Source organism: Manacus vitellinus, unplaced genomic scaffold (genome assembly GCF_001715985.3).
Source record: "Manacus vitellinus isolate BGI_N305 unplaced genomic scaffold, ASM171598v3 scaffold_11_pilon, whole genome shotgun sequence".
In the NCBI taxonomy this organism is placed as follows: domain Eukaryota; kingdom Metazoa; phylum Chordata; class Aves; order Passeriformes; family Pipridae; genus Manacus; species Manacus vitellinus.
Genome location: NW_021938895.1, coordinates 6,018,373 through 6,035,474, shown reverse-complemented (window position 1 = coordinate 6,035,474; position 17,102 = coordinate 6,018,373). Strand labels below are relative to the sequence as shown.

General features: G+C 39.4%; 1 protein-coding gene across 1 annotated transcript in view; it reads right to left on the bottom strand.

The window, feature by feature from the left end:
• LDAH (lipid droplet associated hydrolase) overlaps positions 1–17,102 on the bottom strand; it is a 117,202-nt gene that overhangs the window by 3,717 nt on the left and 96,383 nt on the right. Inside the window, exon 6 of the mRNA XM_008931285.3 lies at positions 12,279–12,361. Within this exon, the coding sequence (XP_008929533.3) occupies positions 12,279–12,361 (83 nt within the window). The remainder of the gene's footprint in view (positions 1–12,278; positions 12,362–17,102) is intronic.

The window sequence follows — 17,102 nt, the reverse complement described above, 5'->3', positions numbered from 1 at the left end:
TAAAATCATCGCCCCTTGTCCTATCACAACAGGCCCTGCTAAAGTTTGTCCTCTTTTTCTTACAGCCCCCCTTTAGGTACTGGAAGGTGCTCTAAGGTTTCTTTTCCAGGCTGAAAACCCCAGCTTTCTGTCCTGTCTTTGTGAAATGCTGCCTGTGTGGAGTGAAGGCAGCTCCCAAAGACTGATAGGCAACTTTAGTTTGGGTTCTAATGTGGAATAAAATTCTGCCAAAGTCCATTTTGTTTTCATCTTGCCCAAATAACCTTGGTGGATGACATACATGAAGCAGGGGCTACAGGGTCCACCTAAATGCAAAAGTCATAAATTCCAGGCAAATATCATATTCAGTGAAGTGTCTTTTCTCTCTGTTAGAAACACTAAATGTCACATTTTCCCAAGTCACCACTTCCCCCCATTTTCATCTCAACTATGCTTGCTATAGTTATGTTTTTCAATTTCTATAAAGTATATGAGGGGAAAGTGGTTGTCTGGGAGAGAGTAAAAAACTATGGATTTAAGACTATACAAGAACAAGATTAATGACAAGCAGTCCTCATATTAAAATGTTTGAATGCAGGTACCAGAAGGATGCTGATTGCTCAACACATCACACACATAGCTTGGCCCAATTCCATTACTTTCATTTGTTTCATATTTCATTTCTGTACTTCAGTGAAAAATTGAGCATTACTAACATAAATTAGGGGACAAGAAGTTTTCCTTTCATCACAAAAATCTTCAATTCCATAATTTTTGCATGGGGAATACAAATAAAGGGACCCACTGGGGTAGAGGCAGGCTAAGAGCCTAGACTGCATTTCACAAAATATTACAGGTTTTTGTCTAACTTACTTTTCTCTTGTTGAAGTTTACCCAAATCTTGTACATTACTGACTATGGGCTGTATCCAAAACATCTCAGTTGCACAGACAGCAACCCAAGTTAAACTTCTACATATCCCATGTCAGCAAACATTATTGGTTTCCTTTGTCACTCACTAATTGCTGGAAACAAGGTGTGTCATTTGCTTTAGCAGAAAATTTCTTTTGATCTTGCTTTCATTCATCCATCACAGGATGTCACACTAGCAAAAGCTCTTCAAAAAAGCCAATGTAAAATGGCCAGCTGCTTTCAGGCCTTTTGGAAGCCAACCATCTGACTGAATTACATTTAACCCTGGGCTCTGTTACCAACAGATACAAAAATAAAGATTATGAAACGGAGGGAAAAAAAGCAATGGAGCAACTCCAGTTTGAGTAGTTCTTGAATTCATTAGGCTTTATGAAAGGTCAGTTGCAGAGTCTCATTACATAATGATCATTAACAAAAAGATGAAAAGCTATTTACAGTTACAAAGGTGGATAAAATACTTGGCTCAGTCTGCATGGACTGTGAAACAGGCTGTTCTCCAGGTAAGGTTGTAAACTTGAGAACTCACAGATTTGGAAATGCCTAAATAGAAGATTTATGTGCATTCTTAGCTTGCCTCTGGTATATTTGCATTACAGTTTAATCTTTCACTACATGATCCAAAGGATCCTTGACTCGTTCAATCCACTGACAGGATGATGTTCAGCTGATGAGCTGCTATTTGATAGTATTTTTCGTTTTAAATTCTGTGTGTGGTCTGAGGATTTATTTACTACATATTTCATGGTTTACAGACAGAATTTATTTTCTTTATGCTCTGCATTCCTCTGGCACACATCACTACAGGATCTGCATGCTCACATTTATTAATTTAGTTTTGCAACACCTTAGTGGCCATTTTTATCTCCATTTTGCAGGTGAGGAGCACAGAAATTAATGTAAAACTACATATATTAATTTGAAAGCATGTAGTGTAGTCTGAAACGCCTCAAGCTGGTTTTCCAGTGTGTGCAGTATTACACAGAATTGACTATACTCAAAGGACAGCACTCCTGGACTGCACTTGCAGGTGCTCTGAAACACTGTCTATCTGTCTGCAATACACATTTCAAGGTCTTAAATGAGATACTCAGAAAAGTGAGAACAAACTGTGGCCATCTATGAAAAATATTAATGACTTCACCAACAGCCCATTCTTGGATGTGAAATTTACGTGCCTTTGCCATGAAGTTATTCCCTTTCATTTCATACAATTCCCTCTTTTTTTTTTCAACAGGCATTTTACCCCTTCCACCACAGATAAGGTAGGAGTTTTTCATCCTGTCTTCTTCATTACACAGCTCTTTTGGTTAATGAAAGAGGAAAAAGGAAAATGAAAGCAGCTCTGAAAGGGTACAGAGAAGGCATCTGAAATGAGACTGGTGCTCCCTAACTGTGAAATGCTTGGCAATGCAATGTCAACTGGTTTTAGCAAAGCTTGTGTACACAGACTACCAGGCTTCGAGGAGGTAAACCAAAACCCAGGTGTTTTACATATGGCACCTACATGTCTTGTCAACAGTGTCAGCACCTCTAGATTTGCTGCTTTAGGCCTCTGTCCCTTAAGGTCATGGTGTAATTAAAAGAAATAGCACTGTCACTTTCTGGCCAGAGGAACATGGGACACTTTCCTGCTGGGTGTCACACTGGAGGTGTCCAGCACAGAAATCAGTCATCTAGTTTGAATATGTAATGTGTTTTTGAAGCAAATGCCAAGATTGTCCAGATTTACAGTACTGTGGTTCACATCGTGGAGGGTCTCAGAGTGTATGAACTCCTTTCAACTGAAACTAAAGCAAAAATGCTCTGCAGGATCAAACTTAATGAGCTCAAGTCACCAATGGACATTCAGTCCATGGGACCAGACAACTGTTGGGTAAAGTAATAATGCTCTGAGATGCCTACACTGGGAACACCAGGTCATCACTAGTTACTATTTATCTCTACAGTTCTCTTCTATTGTGCTGTTCCTATTCTTAAGGTAAACATTGCCAATGGCACTTGATGAGAACAGAAGCAACAAGATTTTGGAAATTTAGGTTCCATTACCAGCAAAAAAGGGCAGAATATTTACCAACTACTGGCCTTGCTGTCCAGTCATTTGTCCACTCTCTCCAAATATGACTTCTGTCTTGTCCTTTTCTGGTCTCAAGACTGCTCTAAACCCCCTTTGGCTCATTATTCCAGCTCTATTCTCCTTACCTCATCATTTCCTGTTTCTACTCTGCTTTTTATTCCAGTCCCACATATTTGCCATGCAAAGTCCAAATTTTAGTCTTCTGGTTTCTCCATCCCATTCTGAGTCTGAATTCCAACCCTAGCTGCTTTTTCTAGAACCTCTATTCCCAGTGCTGCTCCTCAAACATCTCTCAGACTATCAGTTATTCCTAGTGTCAGGTTCAGTTCAGCATAAAAACATCTAAATACAGTACCTGTATTGTGGTGTTTACATGTGTACCAGGCATCCAAACTTCCATCACAGAGTCAGGAAAGATGGGCTCAATAAAGGCATCAGTGCTTAGAAAGCTATTCAGCTGACACAGCAAGTGTTTATTGTGAGTGAAGCTGCACTTCAGGCTCCACTAAGAACTCAACTGCCAAAGTGTGGGTACCTACTGCCATGTGAGATGCTCTAGATATCTGAGGCACCTGCATGAGACTGGTAGGTATGACAGGTTAATATACAAGAGACTCACAACTTTCTGGCAAAACAGCTGGAGGCCAGGTGGGGATATTACACAGTGCCCAAAACTGAACCAGAGGTCTACATTTAAGGACCACGTTCCACCTTGACTTCTTCAATGGATTTCTGTTGACTCTACTGGGGTCACCTGCATCTCTAATGCCTGCTGCACCTTTAGGTTCCTACAAGTATACTCATAAAGCACAGTTCAGGTGCCCATACATAAATATCTAGCCATGTTAGTTAACACTTGGACTCCTTCTCCAAGCCAGGAATTGTTAACATGAGAAAACAATGCATTTTCCCCTGAGCCTTACTTGTAGATATTGTAGAATCCTTTCCACTGAAATAAAAACAGTCAAGGTAGGACAGACACTTGTGTCATATATTCAACTAAAGTTTGGGTATGTTATGACCAACTAAGTAAGAACAGTTTTAAAACAGGAGACCTGGGGGCCTTGATTTGATGTTACAGTCATTTTGTCTGTTCATTTCATGTGCAGATGTTGGTGTGCAGGCATTGTCTGTGTGCCTATGCCTGCACATCCAAAACTTTAGTGTGCTTCTTAACTGCCAATAGAATTCAGAATTGTTTTCAAAATGCTTCCTTATTAATGGTTGATGCAAAAGAGCAGGACTGCAATCAAGGTTCAAATTTTCAGTGATCCAGATGTTGGCCTATTAAACCTGACAGCTACTTGACTGCCATTTGTGGAGTTGAGGGTCTCCCTTTGAATGACAAAATGTGTCTGCTCTTTGCCTGTGTCAGACACAGACATGAAATGTACAGACTTTAGAATATCACCAACTTTCCTAATATATTAAGACAGAATAATTTCAGACATATTTAAACAAAAGTTTACAGAATCTAAATCTTCTCATCTTCATTTTCACATCAGGAGCTTTGCTATTGCAGCAGGCAAGCAGGTATAATTAATGAACCATGTGTAACCAGAGGCACATGGGATCTCTATCAATTGTAGGGAACACTGGCATGCGTTGTATGGTTTGCATGGATCTATAAAGTGCATATTTTCCTGTGGACGGTGCATGGCTGTAAAGACATTCTGAGTCAGCACAACCAATGCACCAGCCATGGAAAGCTGCTGCCAATCTAAGCATTCAGAAATGGTGAGTCAGGCCCCCAAAATAATGAGACTAGCTTAAAAATAAACAGATTTGCAAAACAATAAATAAAAGATTCTTTCTATTTTCTTATGGGCTTAAACTTCTCAATATTTGCATTTTTTAACTTTTCTGCCATGAGGGCGAGAGGATTATTTTTATTCTTTTGCAATATTGAATGCTGAGACTTCCAGGTATTCCTGACTCAGAAGGGAAATGGCAGCTTCCACTGGACATGAGAAAGACTTAATGATTCCTGATGCAATATCCTGCTTGCTGTGAGTGACTGAAACATGTCCTCTTTCAGGATCTGATGAGAGCAGAGTAAAGGGGATGTGGGCTGTCTTTGCTGGTCATTTCAATACCATGTTTGAAATAGTTATGCAATTTCTAAATTTCAAATAGTTTTAAAACAACAGTAGTATTGTTGTAAGTTGATTTCCATTAAATGGCTCAGAAGTATGTTCAGCCTTAGCTTCTGTAAAAAACACGTCTGAGTAGGGTTCAGCCTCATACCCTGTAATATGGTGTGTGTACTCTGACACTGCACAATGATGGCAGCTGCTAAGTAAACATCAGAAGAATCTGAGATTTGTATCAACAGGATGTTTACATTTTAAAGAGTTTCTAAGAAAATAATAAAGATTTCCTGCAGTTGACTCCATTGGCACTTGTTATAGTATGTATGACAGTTCACAAAAGTATAAATTACAGAGAGATTTCTTTTATGCCTCTTCTGTAACTGTCATAGAGCAGCACTGAAAAAGAAATCAAAAAAGTTAAAAAAAATTCAGTTTCTTCTATCTCTCTGGAATTTGTTACATGTTTTAACAACTTTAGGATCTTATTACATGGCCAGGCACCACTCCAGCTGATGGCAAAGAGCGAAGGTCTGATCTCTGTGGATATAAACGAGCAGCACGGGTGCAATAGCAGGACTGCACCAGTGTCCTTGCTGAAATCCTTGTCTCTGATACACTGACATTTTATCAGCATTACTCCCACATGCATTCACTGGTTGCCACAGCAGCTTCTCTCTGGGTGACATCTATCAACAGTAACCAGCAAATAGATTCATTTGTTCTTGGATGAAAACTAGTTTAAAAGGCATTAGCCCAGAATTAATTTTAGTTTCAATCAGGGTTTATAGAAAATGACCTAGCTTCTCTGGAATTATGAAAGTGTCTCCACCTTATCCTGCTAAAAGAATAGGATAAACGACATGGGAACACACTGGTTTGGGACACGCTTTTTTTTTTTTATTATTTGCTTTAGTTGTACTTTGGCTTTACTAATGGGAATTCAAAGAGCTGGCATTGCCCTAGGAAGCCCTAAATGCTTTGGGATCTGCTCTTCGAGACACCGTCTCTCTCCCCTCACTATCCTGGTTTAGATCAGCCAGTTTGATGGCAAGGTCTTGGGAACTTGCTTCTCAGCTTGTTTTACCAGAACTGGTTTTTCATAACTTTCCAAGTGCTGTGCAAAACCAAACATTTTCAGTTGGACTGTTTTGAGAAGAGGCAGTTGACAATCTGGGGTACACAATGCTCTTTTTAAATACTGCCCTGTAGGGCTTGCAGTAAAGGTGTAATGGGTAGTCCAAGTATTTGTGGTGATTTTATTTAACATAAGGATGGTGGTCAGTTTTGTTAAACCAACATAAATAATAAACAAAACTCACTTTCCTGTCTAGAAACGGGGTGGAGAAACATTTTGCTATTGGAGAAATTAAGATGCAAACCTTGAGACATGGCCTGATGCAGTGGGTACTTCGCATATGATTTAAGGTGTGTTACTCCTCTCCCCGGTGTCGGGCATGGTGTCCTATGTACTGTTTCCATGCCTTTGTCAGTGTTGAAACTTGGTAAATTGATAAAGGGAAAAGGGTTTCTCTTTAACTCTGCTGCAGTTTGTTAGCAATGCTACCAGCTGCTCTGCACGTAGAACCATGAGATCATGTGAGGCCACTTTTATTTCCACTTTCTCACAGATAATGATGGGTCAAACTCAATGCAAAGTAAAACTGTGCTTTTAGAAAAGGATGCACAGGATTTATCAACAAATCAGGGTGATTAACTTATTTATATTATCTATGTCACTTTAAAGACTTAAAAGCATTTCGAGGGTATATATTTAGATGTGTCAGGGACATGAATATTTCAGAAGTCAAGTCTGTATAAATACCAAAATAAAAACAGACCTGAAACCACTATTTAAGCAATACTATTACTGGGCTAGATTCTTCCAACCATATTTACTGCAAACAGTATTTCCCTCTGAGTATCAGCCTGACACCATCTACATTCAGTGGGACTTTATCTGAGGTGAATCAGTCAGATCTCTCTTGCAACAGCAGGATCAGCATCTGGCTGTCAAGCGCAATGCTGTGCATTGCTGTGCACAGTAGAAGGTAAGTATGGGGTAGTAAATATTCTACTTTTAAATATTCTACAGAAGGCTGGGGAAATATGGCTGTCAGTGCTTACTGTGTGCAGCACACACCTTATACTCACCTCAAAAATGTCATTGCTTCTTTACTAGAACACCACACAGCATGAACAATGGTAACAGGAGATCAGTTACAGAACAAGTGAAATATCACAGGTAAGTACACTGTGGTATTACTGGACTTTTAAATGCTCACTGGGATTCTTTTCCATCAAGGAGAGAAGCTGACAGTCCCTGATGAGGCATTTTGGGCACTTCAAGGAGAAGGCTGTTCTTGTGGTTAAATGACAGGGGCACCAAAATCCCCAAGCACATGTGCAGCTTCCCTGGCTTCAACTCTGCACCTCCAGGGAGCGCAAACCAAACTGGATGTGAGATCAGACAAAAAAAGAGGTGTTCTTGGCTTGAGAGAGCACTTTGTACCTATTCAGAAAGAGCATTTGGAAAGTTTTTCACAAATGTAGGCAAGCACCTCACTCAGACTGTGGGCAGGCAAAGTATTTGTAGTATTCTTTTAAGCACATATCTTCAGATCATGCTCCTCTCACTGGGAATAATTACTAAACCCCTGTGGATGTCTACAGAGACTCAAACAAAAACACTGTTGCCCAAAAACTGGGCAACATCAAAACAGCTGCCTTAGGGGTCAAAATAGTTCTTGGTTGCTCAGTTTTAAAAAATTTCTCTAGCAAAGACAATTTTTCAAAAGAAAAACCTAGCTCTTCTCTGTGGAAAGGAAATACTTAATTCTTCAGCTTTTATTCTAAATTTCTGCATGCCACTGTTTAGTTGATACTCTTGGAGAAGACATTTTCTTTGGAATTACTGGTGTGATATAAACTTGCATGACTTCAAATTCTAAATACATCACTGAAATAAGCATGAAATAGTAAACATGTATTTCGTTCATTTAATTTTTACAAACCTGAATTTCTTCCCCATCTTACCATCTATATATGGGTGGTTATAAGCCACTCACTATACAGACTTCCATAAACTTAGTGAAAATAGGTTAATGTGTCCATAAACTTTCAGTTTATACATTTCTTCTGAGATAAAAGGTTTTCTTTTTTGATCTTTGTATCTCTCCTTCAGATGTTTCCTGTCTTTTTCCTTATCCAATCAATACAACTTCTACACCAAACCACTGGCAAAACTAAACTCAAGGAGCATATAAACCTTTTTTGGTTTAAGATGCTAACCAAAAGAATCATGATTTTCAATTGGAGGAGATGGTTCATTGTCTTAAGAAATTATGATCCACTGCAGAAAATTCACTGATTCAAGAATTCCTGAAGTCTGTGGAAGCTCTTCTATTGATTCAGGTGGACTTTGGAGCAGATTCTACACTTCAAAATAGGACTACTGTGTATTACATACGGAGTAATGGACCAGATATATCTCAATAAATATAAACTCTGAGGGGTAATTTTTTAGTGACTTTCCTCCGTAAGCACCCTAGTTTCACCCTTTTGTGCAATATCTTCCTGATTTATACAAGGATTTACTTATTATAACAGGTTTATAAGCTTATTTGACAGAAAAAAGTCAATAAGGCTGTCATAAAATAGAGCAATGAATGGGGCACGATGCAGACAATAACAAGTTAAGTGCTATGGAGAGCCTCTATATGAAAATATTGTCCATTCCAGGCATGCTAGTGAATGCCCAACATATCTATTTTCTTGTTCCTTTTAAGTTTTTTTTTTTTTTAATTCTATTTGTAAGAGCTCCATGATGCTCAGTGCTGATCCATCTTTTAAGAATACAGAATTACACCCACTTCCTTTTGTGCAGGAATTACAATAAACTTCCTCTAGTTCAGTAGTATCTTTGCCTCCAGTTTCTGTTAGGAAAGGGAGTTGGTGTTATTACAGTGAAAGGACATAGCTCAGCTGCCTTAGACACGATCTAATAGCTAATAATTAACCACCAAAGCCAAGTAAATCTTATATCAGTATCCCCTACCTTATTTGTTTGGATTTTGTGGTTTATCACAACCCCCATGTCACTGAAATATGAAGCTCAAATTCCTGTATATTCACATACTGCTTGATCCAGACAAGTGGTTTTAAAGGCTCTATCATATATTACTTTGTTAGAAGACAGGTCTCCATCCTCCTCATACAGTTCCACTGCTATTTAATGTGCACGACTTCTGACTTTAGAAGATTATAAGTGAAAAACCTTACTTCATTATCCAAACAATATTCCAGCTCCCATTCTTTCAACATAAATCTAAGCAATTAGCATTGTTAGACTAAGAATCTGGGGTCTGGTGATAAAATTTCTCTTGGTCCCTAACTAGTAACAATTATAGTTAAACCTGGTATGGAAAGATTGGAATAATTTTGTGTCTCTTCTTCCTCCTTCTTCAGATCACAGAATGCAAACAAGATCCAGAAATAACTGTTCTATTCCACAGCAGCTGGCAAAGTCAGGTGTTAAGATTGGCTTTTACCATATGATCACAGTGACTACTAAACAGTATAAATTTTTTTGAAGTAACAGCTTGCCAGTTCTATAGCAACTTGGACTATAGTTCCTGTTTTCATAAACTTCCAACCTTTATAAGTTAAGCCCATTTTTATTGTCAATACTCTTCAAATTTAACGTGATGCCAATTCAAAATTTTTCCCTTAATTCTTACATTCCCAGAAATTACCAGGAGATGAAAAAGAGAAGCATTTTTAGACCTACTTTTTCTTCAGTTTGCCAACTCTTATAAGCGCACTTCAGCTTTTTGTTTTCTTGAGTATGTTTGCCACTTTAAAAGTATGAGGACATAGAAGAATCAATAAAAGAAAGTTAACACAGGTTTAAAACAGTTCCAGCCTGCCAAGGCCATGCTTAGATTGACAGAGTCAACAAAAGCACAGATGGAGCAGACTTGGACACCTGCAAACTCTTACTGTTGGCTATGGGCCTTCATTCAGCACACAAAATCAGTATTTTTTGTAATGTGAGGCATCTGATAGACTACCTGAAGTCACTGGAGCTGCAGCTGATTGTCACCACCACCACCATCCCCACCCAATGAAACTTTTATGCTTAACTTTGAGCACAACAATCACAAGTGTGCTTGTGATTTAACATTTTCACGAGCACCTGAAGTCCTGCTTCTGCTCACTCTGCTTTTGCATCCTGGCTAACAGGGTGACTTGCAGTCTCACCCTCAGCTTCAGGGCACTAACAACCCTACCAGCCTCGCCTGGCACCTGACCCACACTCCCTGCCTACGGCTCCGGGGTCTCCAGCTCTGTCCTTCACCTTTAGTCTCTGTCTCTCAGGCTACACTGTAGAGTATCTGCCTCCAGCCCTCGCCCTGAGTCATAGATTGACAGTGGATCCACCCTGTACAGTTTGTTGCCTAGATAGCTCCCACCTTGCACCTTGCCTTACCTCATGTCTTTGGCAATCCCTCCTGGGTGGGCTTTGGACCCATGTTGTAGTCTTGTCTCCACTCCTGTCTCTGGCCCCGTACCCTTTTGATCCTGACTGGATTCTCTGAAGAGACACTGGACCTGGTTCATTATTTTGCCTTGTCTGGGACAGTCAAAGGACCCTGTTTCTGTACTCTCCTCAGGTGCTGTGGGACTGGATCGTGCTTGGTGAGGGAGGGCACTGTCTGTGTGGGGTCACCCGTGGCTCCCCTTCCCTTAGGGAACAGGCAGACCCTCCAGCTCCCTGGCACTCGGTGATTCAGTCAGTAAAATCAACCACTTTCCTTAAATTCACTGGGCTTTGGATCAAGCCATGAAGAGTTCTGTTTAAGACAGTGGGAATATTTGCAGTCTGCAAGATCAGCCTCTCAGTCTTTTCACAGAGATTCCCCATTCACTCAAAGGAGAACTTTGTGAGTGTTCTGCAGCAAAAATGTGAAATCCCAGGCACGCCAGGTGCAGTGTAGGGATCCTTGTTCATGTGTGCTATTTCAAGTCCTCTAAAATATGAACATACCTTTCAAAGTGCGGAGAAGGCAAAGGGGATAAATAAAAAAAAATATCTATTTTTAGTCAAAAAAAGAAAGACTGATTTATTAAATGAACTTTGTACCATATCTACTTAAAAGGCACAAAGTAATTTTACAGAAGACCTCTGTCCCAGAAAATTCCATTCTCTGACGAAAATCTCTGCCAGTGCAACGTGGTGAAATCATTCTTCCAGTAAAAAGGCAGGGATGATACAAAAAAATGGAGGGAAGGAAGGGGACACAGTAGAATAATATGTTATACTGATTATCTACTCACACAGAGGCTACCCCAATAGAAGTTTATTAAATGTGACAGTTTTCTGGCTCATGAGCCATCTGGAATTGTCTGACCATGGCCAGACTATTAAATTATCTCAGCCTCCAAAACAGGGTGACCACATCAGAACTCCAATTAGGAACAGTTCCTTGCCTGTGCCAACCCCTGAACCATGGTTGGGAAGTGCCTGGGAAAATACTGTCAGTCCAGACAAAAACTTTACAAAATCTCTTTCAACAATAAATTGATACAGACAAGAAAGTTCAGTGCAGGAGACAGGTCCCTGGAATGAATTAATTTACCTGTAGAGTAGTAGCTCCGGCCTCTGAGGAATTCCTCTTACTCTGCAGTTCAATGGCTGAAACTGTGGAGCCATAATTTTGCTGACTCCACTCTATTATCTTTTGACACCACGGAAAAATTGAGGCTGCAGAACCCTGTGGTATTAACTGACACCCCACAACAGAGATGTTCTTCTTGACCTGTTCAGCAGCAAAGTCAAGGGATTTGGTCCATCAGCCTGCACTCATTTCCTGGCTGGCCATCTGCCTGTCTGATCAGAACCCAGGCCTCACTGGGAACCACATCTCAGGCTCAACCAGAACACAGGCTGTTTGTCCTCCACAAAGGCAAACATACCAGATGGTTTGGAACATCTGATAGTGGTGAAGGCTGCAATTACAAAGGTGTGGATCAAGACATTTTAAGGACCAGTGACCCCTTCTCCAAAGTAAATGGAATGTCACTCCCAAAAAGGCAGAATCAAGCCTCCAGAAATTCTGGCTTTGCACAAATATAACTGGATGTATCATCTCCTCATGCCTGTGGGCTTCCTGTGAAAACTCTGAGGATTAAATAGTTACCTTCTTTAAATTTTGTTTTATGGTTGTACTGTCTCTCTCCACCACCTTCATCATTTCTTGGCTTGCCATGTACAAGATGTTGGCTGTAGAAAAAGAAACATGCGATAGTGTAAGTATACAGCAAATCTTTTAGGAAAAACAAGATGGGCCCAACCCTGAAAAAAAGCAGAGCAACCATAGCAGTCACTGTTTCTACAATCCCATGGAAAAGAATCCCACTGACAGAAAGAGCAGAATTATTTCACCTAACCAAGTAAGTAAAAAGCCATACAGACTAAATTAAGTCACCTCTTATTAATTAATTCCATAATTAATGGAAAGGGAGACATCTTTGGAATATAACTCTACCCTTACAGATTTATGAATCAGCCAATGGTGATGACTCTCTCTCCTAACCAGAGAAGGATCTCTGATGACCAGCTTTCCCTACACGCTTCTAGAAAGGTAAAGGTAAGCATGATAAATCATCCATGAAGTGTTTACAAAAGTGGGCTTTTAAATACAAAGCATACAATAAAAGGCATTACTAATCAATAGATGATTACATTATTGACATCTCAACATGCAAGTCATTCAAATATTCAACATAACATATAATAAAAACAATGGCAACTACAAATATCATTGGAAACTGCAGTCCTGCATAATATTGAAGGTACCTGCTGAGGTAAGACTGGACACCAAATGTATAAGTCTTACCTTTCTGGAATGTATAGTATTAAAAATGGCTCAGTCCAATTTATTGTGAGTTGGTCTGCAAGATACTGTCTCAGAGACATAAATAATTAAGTCTAACATTTGGACACCTAATTCATTTTATGAGGTGTTGAGTTCTGGCATTTCTCATGTATATTAGACAGCAATAGGAACTTAGCACCTCTGAAAAGTGAGTTGGTTTGTCTGGATGCTTAAATATTCAGAAATTTAAACATTTTGACACAGAAGGATCACACTGTGTCCACCTTGCCTAGCTTCTGTTACAACAGAACCTGCAGAAGCTGAATGTACACTGCAAGACCTGGCTTTGAACAAGCACTGTTAGATTATGAGTTCTGCTGTAGAACAAACCTCATGTATTCAACTGCAGAACCCAGAGTTGCTACATGACCATCAGTGTTGCATCTCCAAAGGGTGTTTTAATAAGGGCTATCCATTTCTGACATCAGTGCTGTACTGAAGAAATGTTAAGCTAGCCAAAGAATTAGCACTTCATTTTCCTGCTCAGTGAGCTTACAGGGCTAATAAGATAGCCAAACCTCTCCTGACCTCACAGTATGAAGCCTCTGTGCTTATGGATCACAGAGACATAACCTGTATGTGAAATGAAAATGAATTACAATAATCTCTTTCTCAGCAGTTTGCAAAACCAATGGAAGACACTGAGTGGCTAAATTACCTTAAAGCATTTCAATTTCCAGGTCCTAGAATGACTGAAAGTATTTTAAAACACTAAATCTTGTCTTGAAATACAGGAGAAAATGGAAAGACTGGCTGTTTTTAAAATCTGAAGCAATGGAGTTTTGTGCACAAGTAGTTAATGACAGTGTTGGATCCGATGCTGCTTTGAGACAGGAGTAATACATTCTCATACTGTGAGATAGGGGAGGAAATGGTAATCACACAGGTCTTTGGTCACGACCAAAACATGAGTTGGCTGAATTCCAGCACTACTCTAAGGAAGCAGAATGCCACCGGAGAGATGAGTGATGACGCTGGAGATAGAATGTTAAAAGACAAAGCCAGTGCTCTCAAGTAAAAAAAAAATTCCTAGAAAGTAGTATCTACTTCTGAGTCAGCCAAAGAAGATGTAATTCAGTTCTATACCTGCAGAGCTCTGTCTTCTTCAATTAAACATTCAACACACCTAATTCAAGTTCTTCCTTTCCTAGGCAAGATGAAAGGGATGCAGATGTGACATCACACAGACAATCCAGAAAATTTACTGGTCCTATCCTACTCTGCTGGGCAAAGGGTTCTCTGTGTAGTTTTGTGTCTAGCAACCTGATCATCTAATCCCTTGGTGAAGCTGGCAAAAGTCTGCATCTACAGCATTGTTGAGTTCATATCCTGATTGGTGGTTGTCTTCTTAATTCAGTCCCAAACACTGGTGCATAATACACACATTTTAGAATGCACCTTCAAAAATTGTCTAGGAAAACCTTAATTGAGAGATATGAAAGGCAACTGGCACAAGTCCACAGCAGAGTCACTAAATTGATCAAAGGGTTGGAGCACTTCTATGAAGACAGGTTGAGAGAGTTGAGGCTGTTCAGCCTGGAGAAGAGAAGGATTCAGGGAGACCTTACAGCACCTTTCAGTACCTAAAGGGGCTACAAGAAAGCTGGAGAGGGACTTTTCAAAAGTGCATGGAGGGATAGGACACAGGGGAATGGCCTTAGGCTGAAAGAGGGCAGGTTTATACTAGATATAAGGAAGGAAGTAATTCTTTACTGTGAAGGTGGTAAGGCACTGGCACAGGTTGCACAGAGAAGCTGTAGATGCCCAAACCCTGGAAGTGTTCCAGGCCAAGTTGGATGGGGCTTTGAGCAACTTGGTCTAGTGGAAGGTGTCCCTGCCCATGGTACGGAGGCTGGAACTGAATGATCTTTAAGATCCCTTCCAATCCAAACCACTCGGTAATTCTACAAGAAAGTCCATAGGTATTTAATTAATTTCAGATTGATTCCTGTTTCTAATGTTATAAACATGACTTTAGTGCTCAAAAGTCCTACTTATAACTGAATCTGTCTGATCTGTCTATCAAAAGCCCTGCTCTGTATCAGAAGGCAGGACATGGAGAGCAGCCCTTTCTACCTGAGGTGCTGATCCTTCAGGTGCATGTGGCTCACTATGGATTTACAAGATTTCACAAAGCACTAAGTGCACAAGCCTGGATTTGGCAATAGGACTTGTACAAAACCCCTTATATGGGGATTTTAGTATGTCAAGTTTTCTACTTTCCAGTCCAGAATAAGGTTGTTGTTAGTAGGTCACTATTTCTTACTGCACCTGCAGTCAGAAATTCTGCATTATCTGCAGCACCAACAGTGGATGGTTGGCAGGGATGAAAATACTGGTGGTCATCAGTGGAGAACCTGACAAATACCAGTTCATTCAACACCACTGGGATTCTGCAGGCAGCTCTCCACTCCCAGTTCAGTCATACAGTGGGAATAGTAAGTACTCCCCTGCTCCCTTTCTCCCATCTTACTGGTTCCTCTGTCCTATCTCCTGTTCTTGGTGGGGTTTGCTCATATTTCTGAGGTGCTTGTGCTTTTTTTCAGTCAACAATAAGAAATGAAGTGGAATTCACACACTTAGTAAACTTAGATTAGTCATAGAGATCCTAATAGTAAACGAATAAGACAGCAAAGGCAATAAGGGCAGTACTTTGAAGGCTTGAGTATTGTGCAAGAAAGGGAACCAGGAAGACAGGATTAAGCTAAACCGGATGAATGGGAAGGTTCAAGAGTCTATTTCAACCAAAAAAAAAAGTCCTTCAAATTTTGGAAACATGATCCTAGGGAAACCAATAAACAAGAACTTAAACTTCAGCAGGCGTTAAGTAAGAGGAAATTGCAAAGAGCAAAAGTAGGTTTCCAAGAACAAACATTAAAAGATTTAAAAACAAACAATAAAATATTCCTTAGGTATATCAGAAACAAGAGCCCTACAACAGAATTTGTACAGCTAAAGAAGAAGCTAAAGAAGATAATTACGCTGTTTGGAAGGTAAATTACTTTCCTCTCTGGCACCCAACTTTCTTATTCGATACATTCAGGAGATTTCTGCTCTCTCTATTCTTTTTCTGACAATAACAATTTCTATTTGAGTAGTGAGGTATCAAGAAGCAGCATCAGTGGAGAATATAGAACATATCAGGGTATATTTAGGAGTATTAAGAACCTTAAATAGAGAATTACTGAGTTGGTAACTATCTTGCTATGCAAGAATCACCCTGTCCTGTAGCTTGGGGAGTAGAAAATACTGTCCTGTCTAATTGCTACTGATTTTATAAAGGACAATAACATTTTAATGATCTATAAGTTCTTCAGTAAGCACAACCAGATGACAAAAATTACAGGTCATCTAAAAGCTCTCTCTTACACATCACACAATAAACTTTGGCTGGAACTAAACAGCTGTAAAATGAAAGGTTGCAATGTGTTAAGAAGGAGTCTGGAAGCAAAGAAAAAAGATTAGGATTAGAATAGATAATCTGGTTTTTATAACAGCAAAGAATAAGGTCTAGATTCATCACAATTTTATACCCCTCCCAATTTATAATAATAAAAGATAAATAAATAATAATAAAATAATATAATTTAGATTTTTATTTTAAAATATCTAATAATTATTGAACACACCTGGCAAACTGATCATTTTTGGGATAGATTAAATCAACTCTCAAGAAAACTCTTTTTAGTGATAAGACCTTTAGACTTAAACTTAAGTGCCTAAAAATGCAGGTGGAATAAATCCTGGCTTAAAATTCTAGTCCAGCTTCATAATGAAATAATTGGTAACTTTTTTCTTAATGATCTTGTCAATGGATAAGTGGTTTATTGATAGCATTTGCACAGGACACAATACTAGTCAGTTTGTGAGGAACCAGCAGGGAGAATGTGAGAGACCCCAAGAGGAGAAAGAAATAAAATCAATGCACTAGTAAAAGAAATTTAAATTATAGAAAAGGTAAGTAAGATACAGGCAGAAAAAAAAAATCAGAGCATTTTTTTCCATTACAAGCTTAATGTAAAGAATGGAATCAGAAACCAGAGACCCTTAAGATGACTTCTGTTCACTGTCCACATTAACTCAATA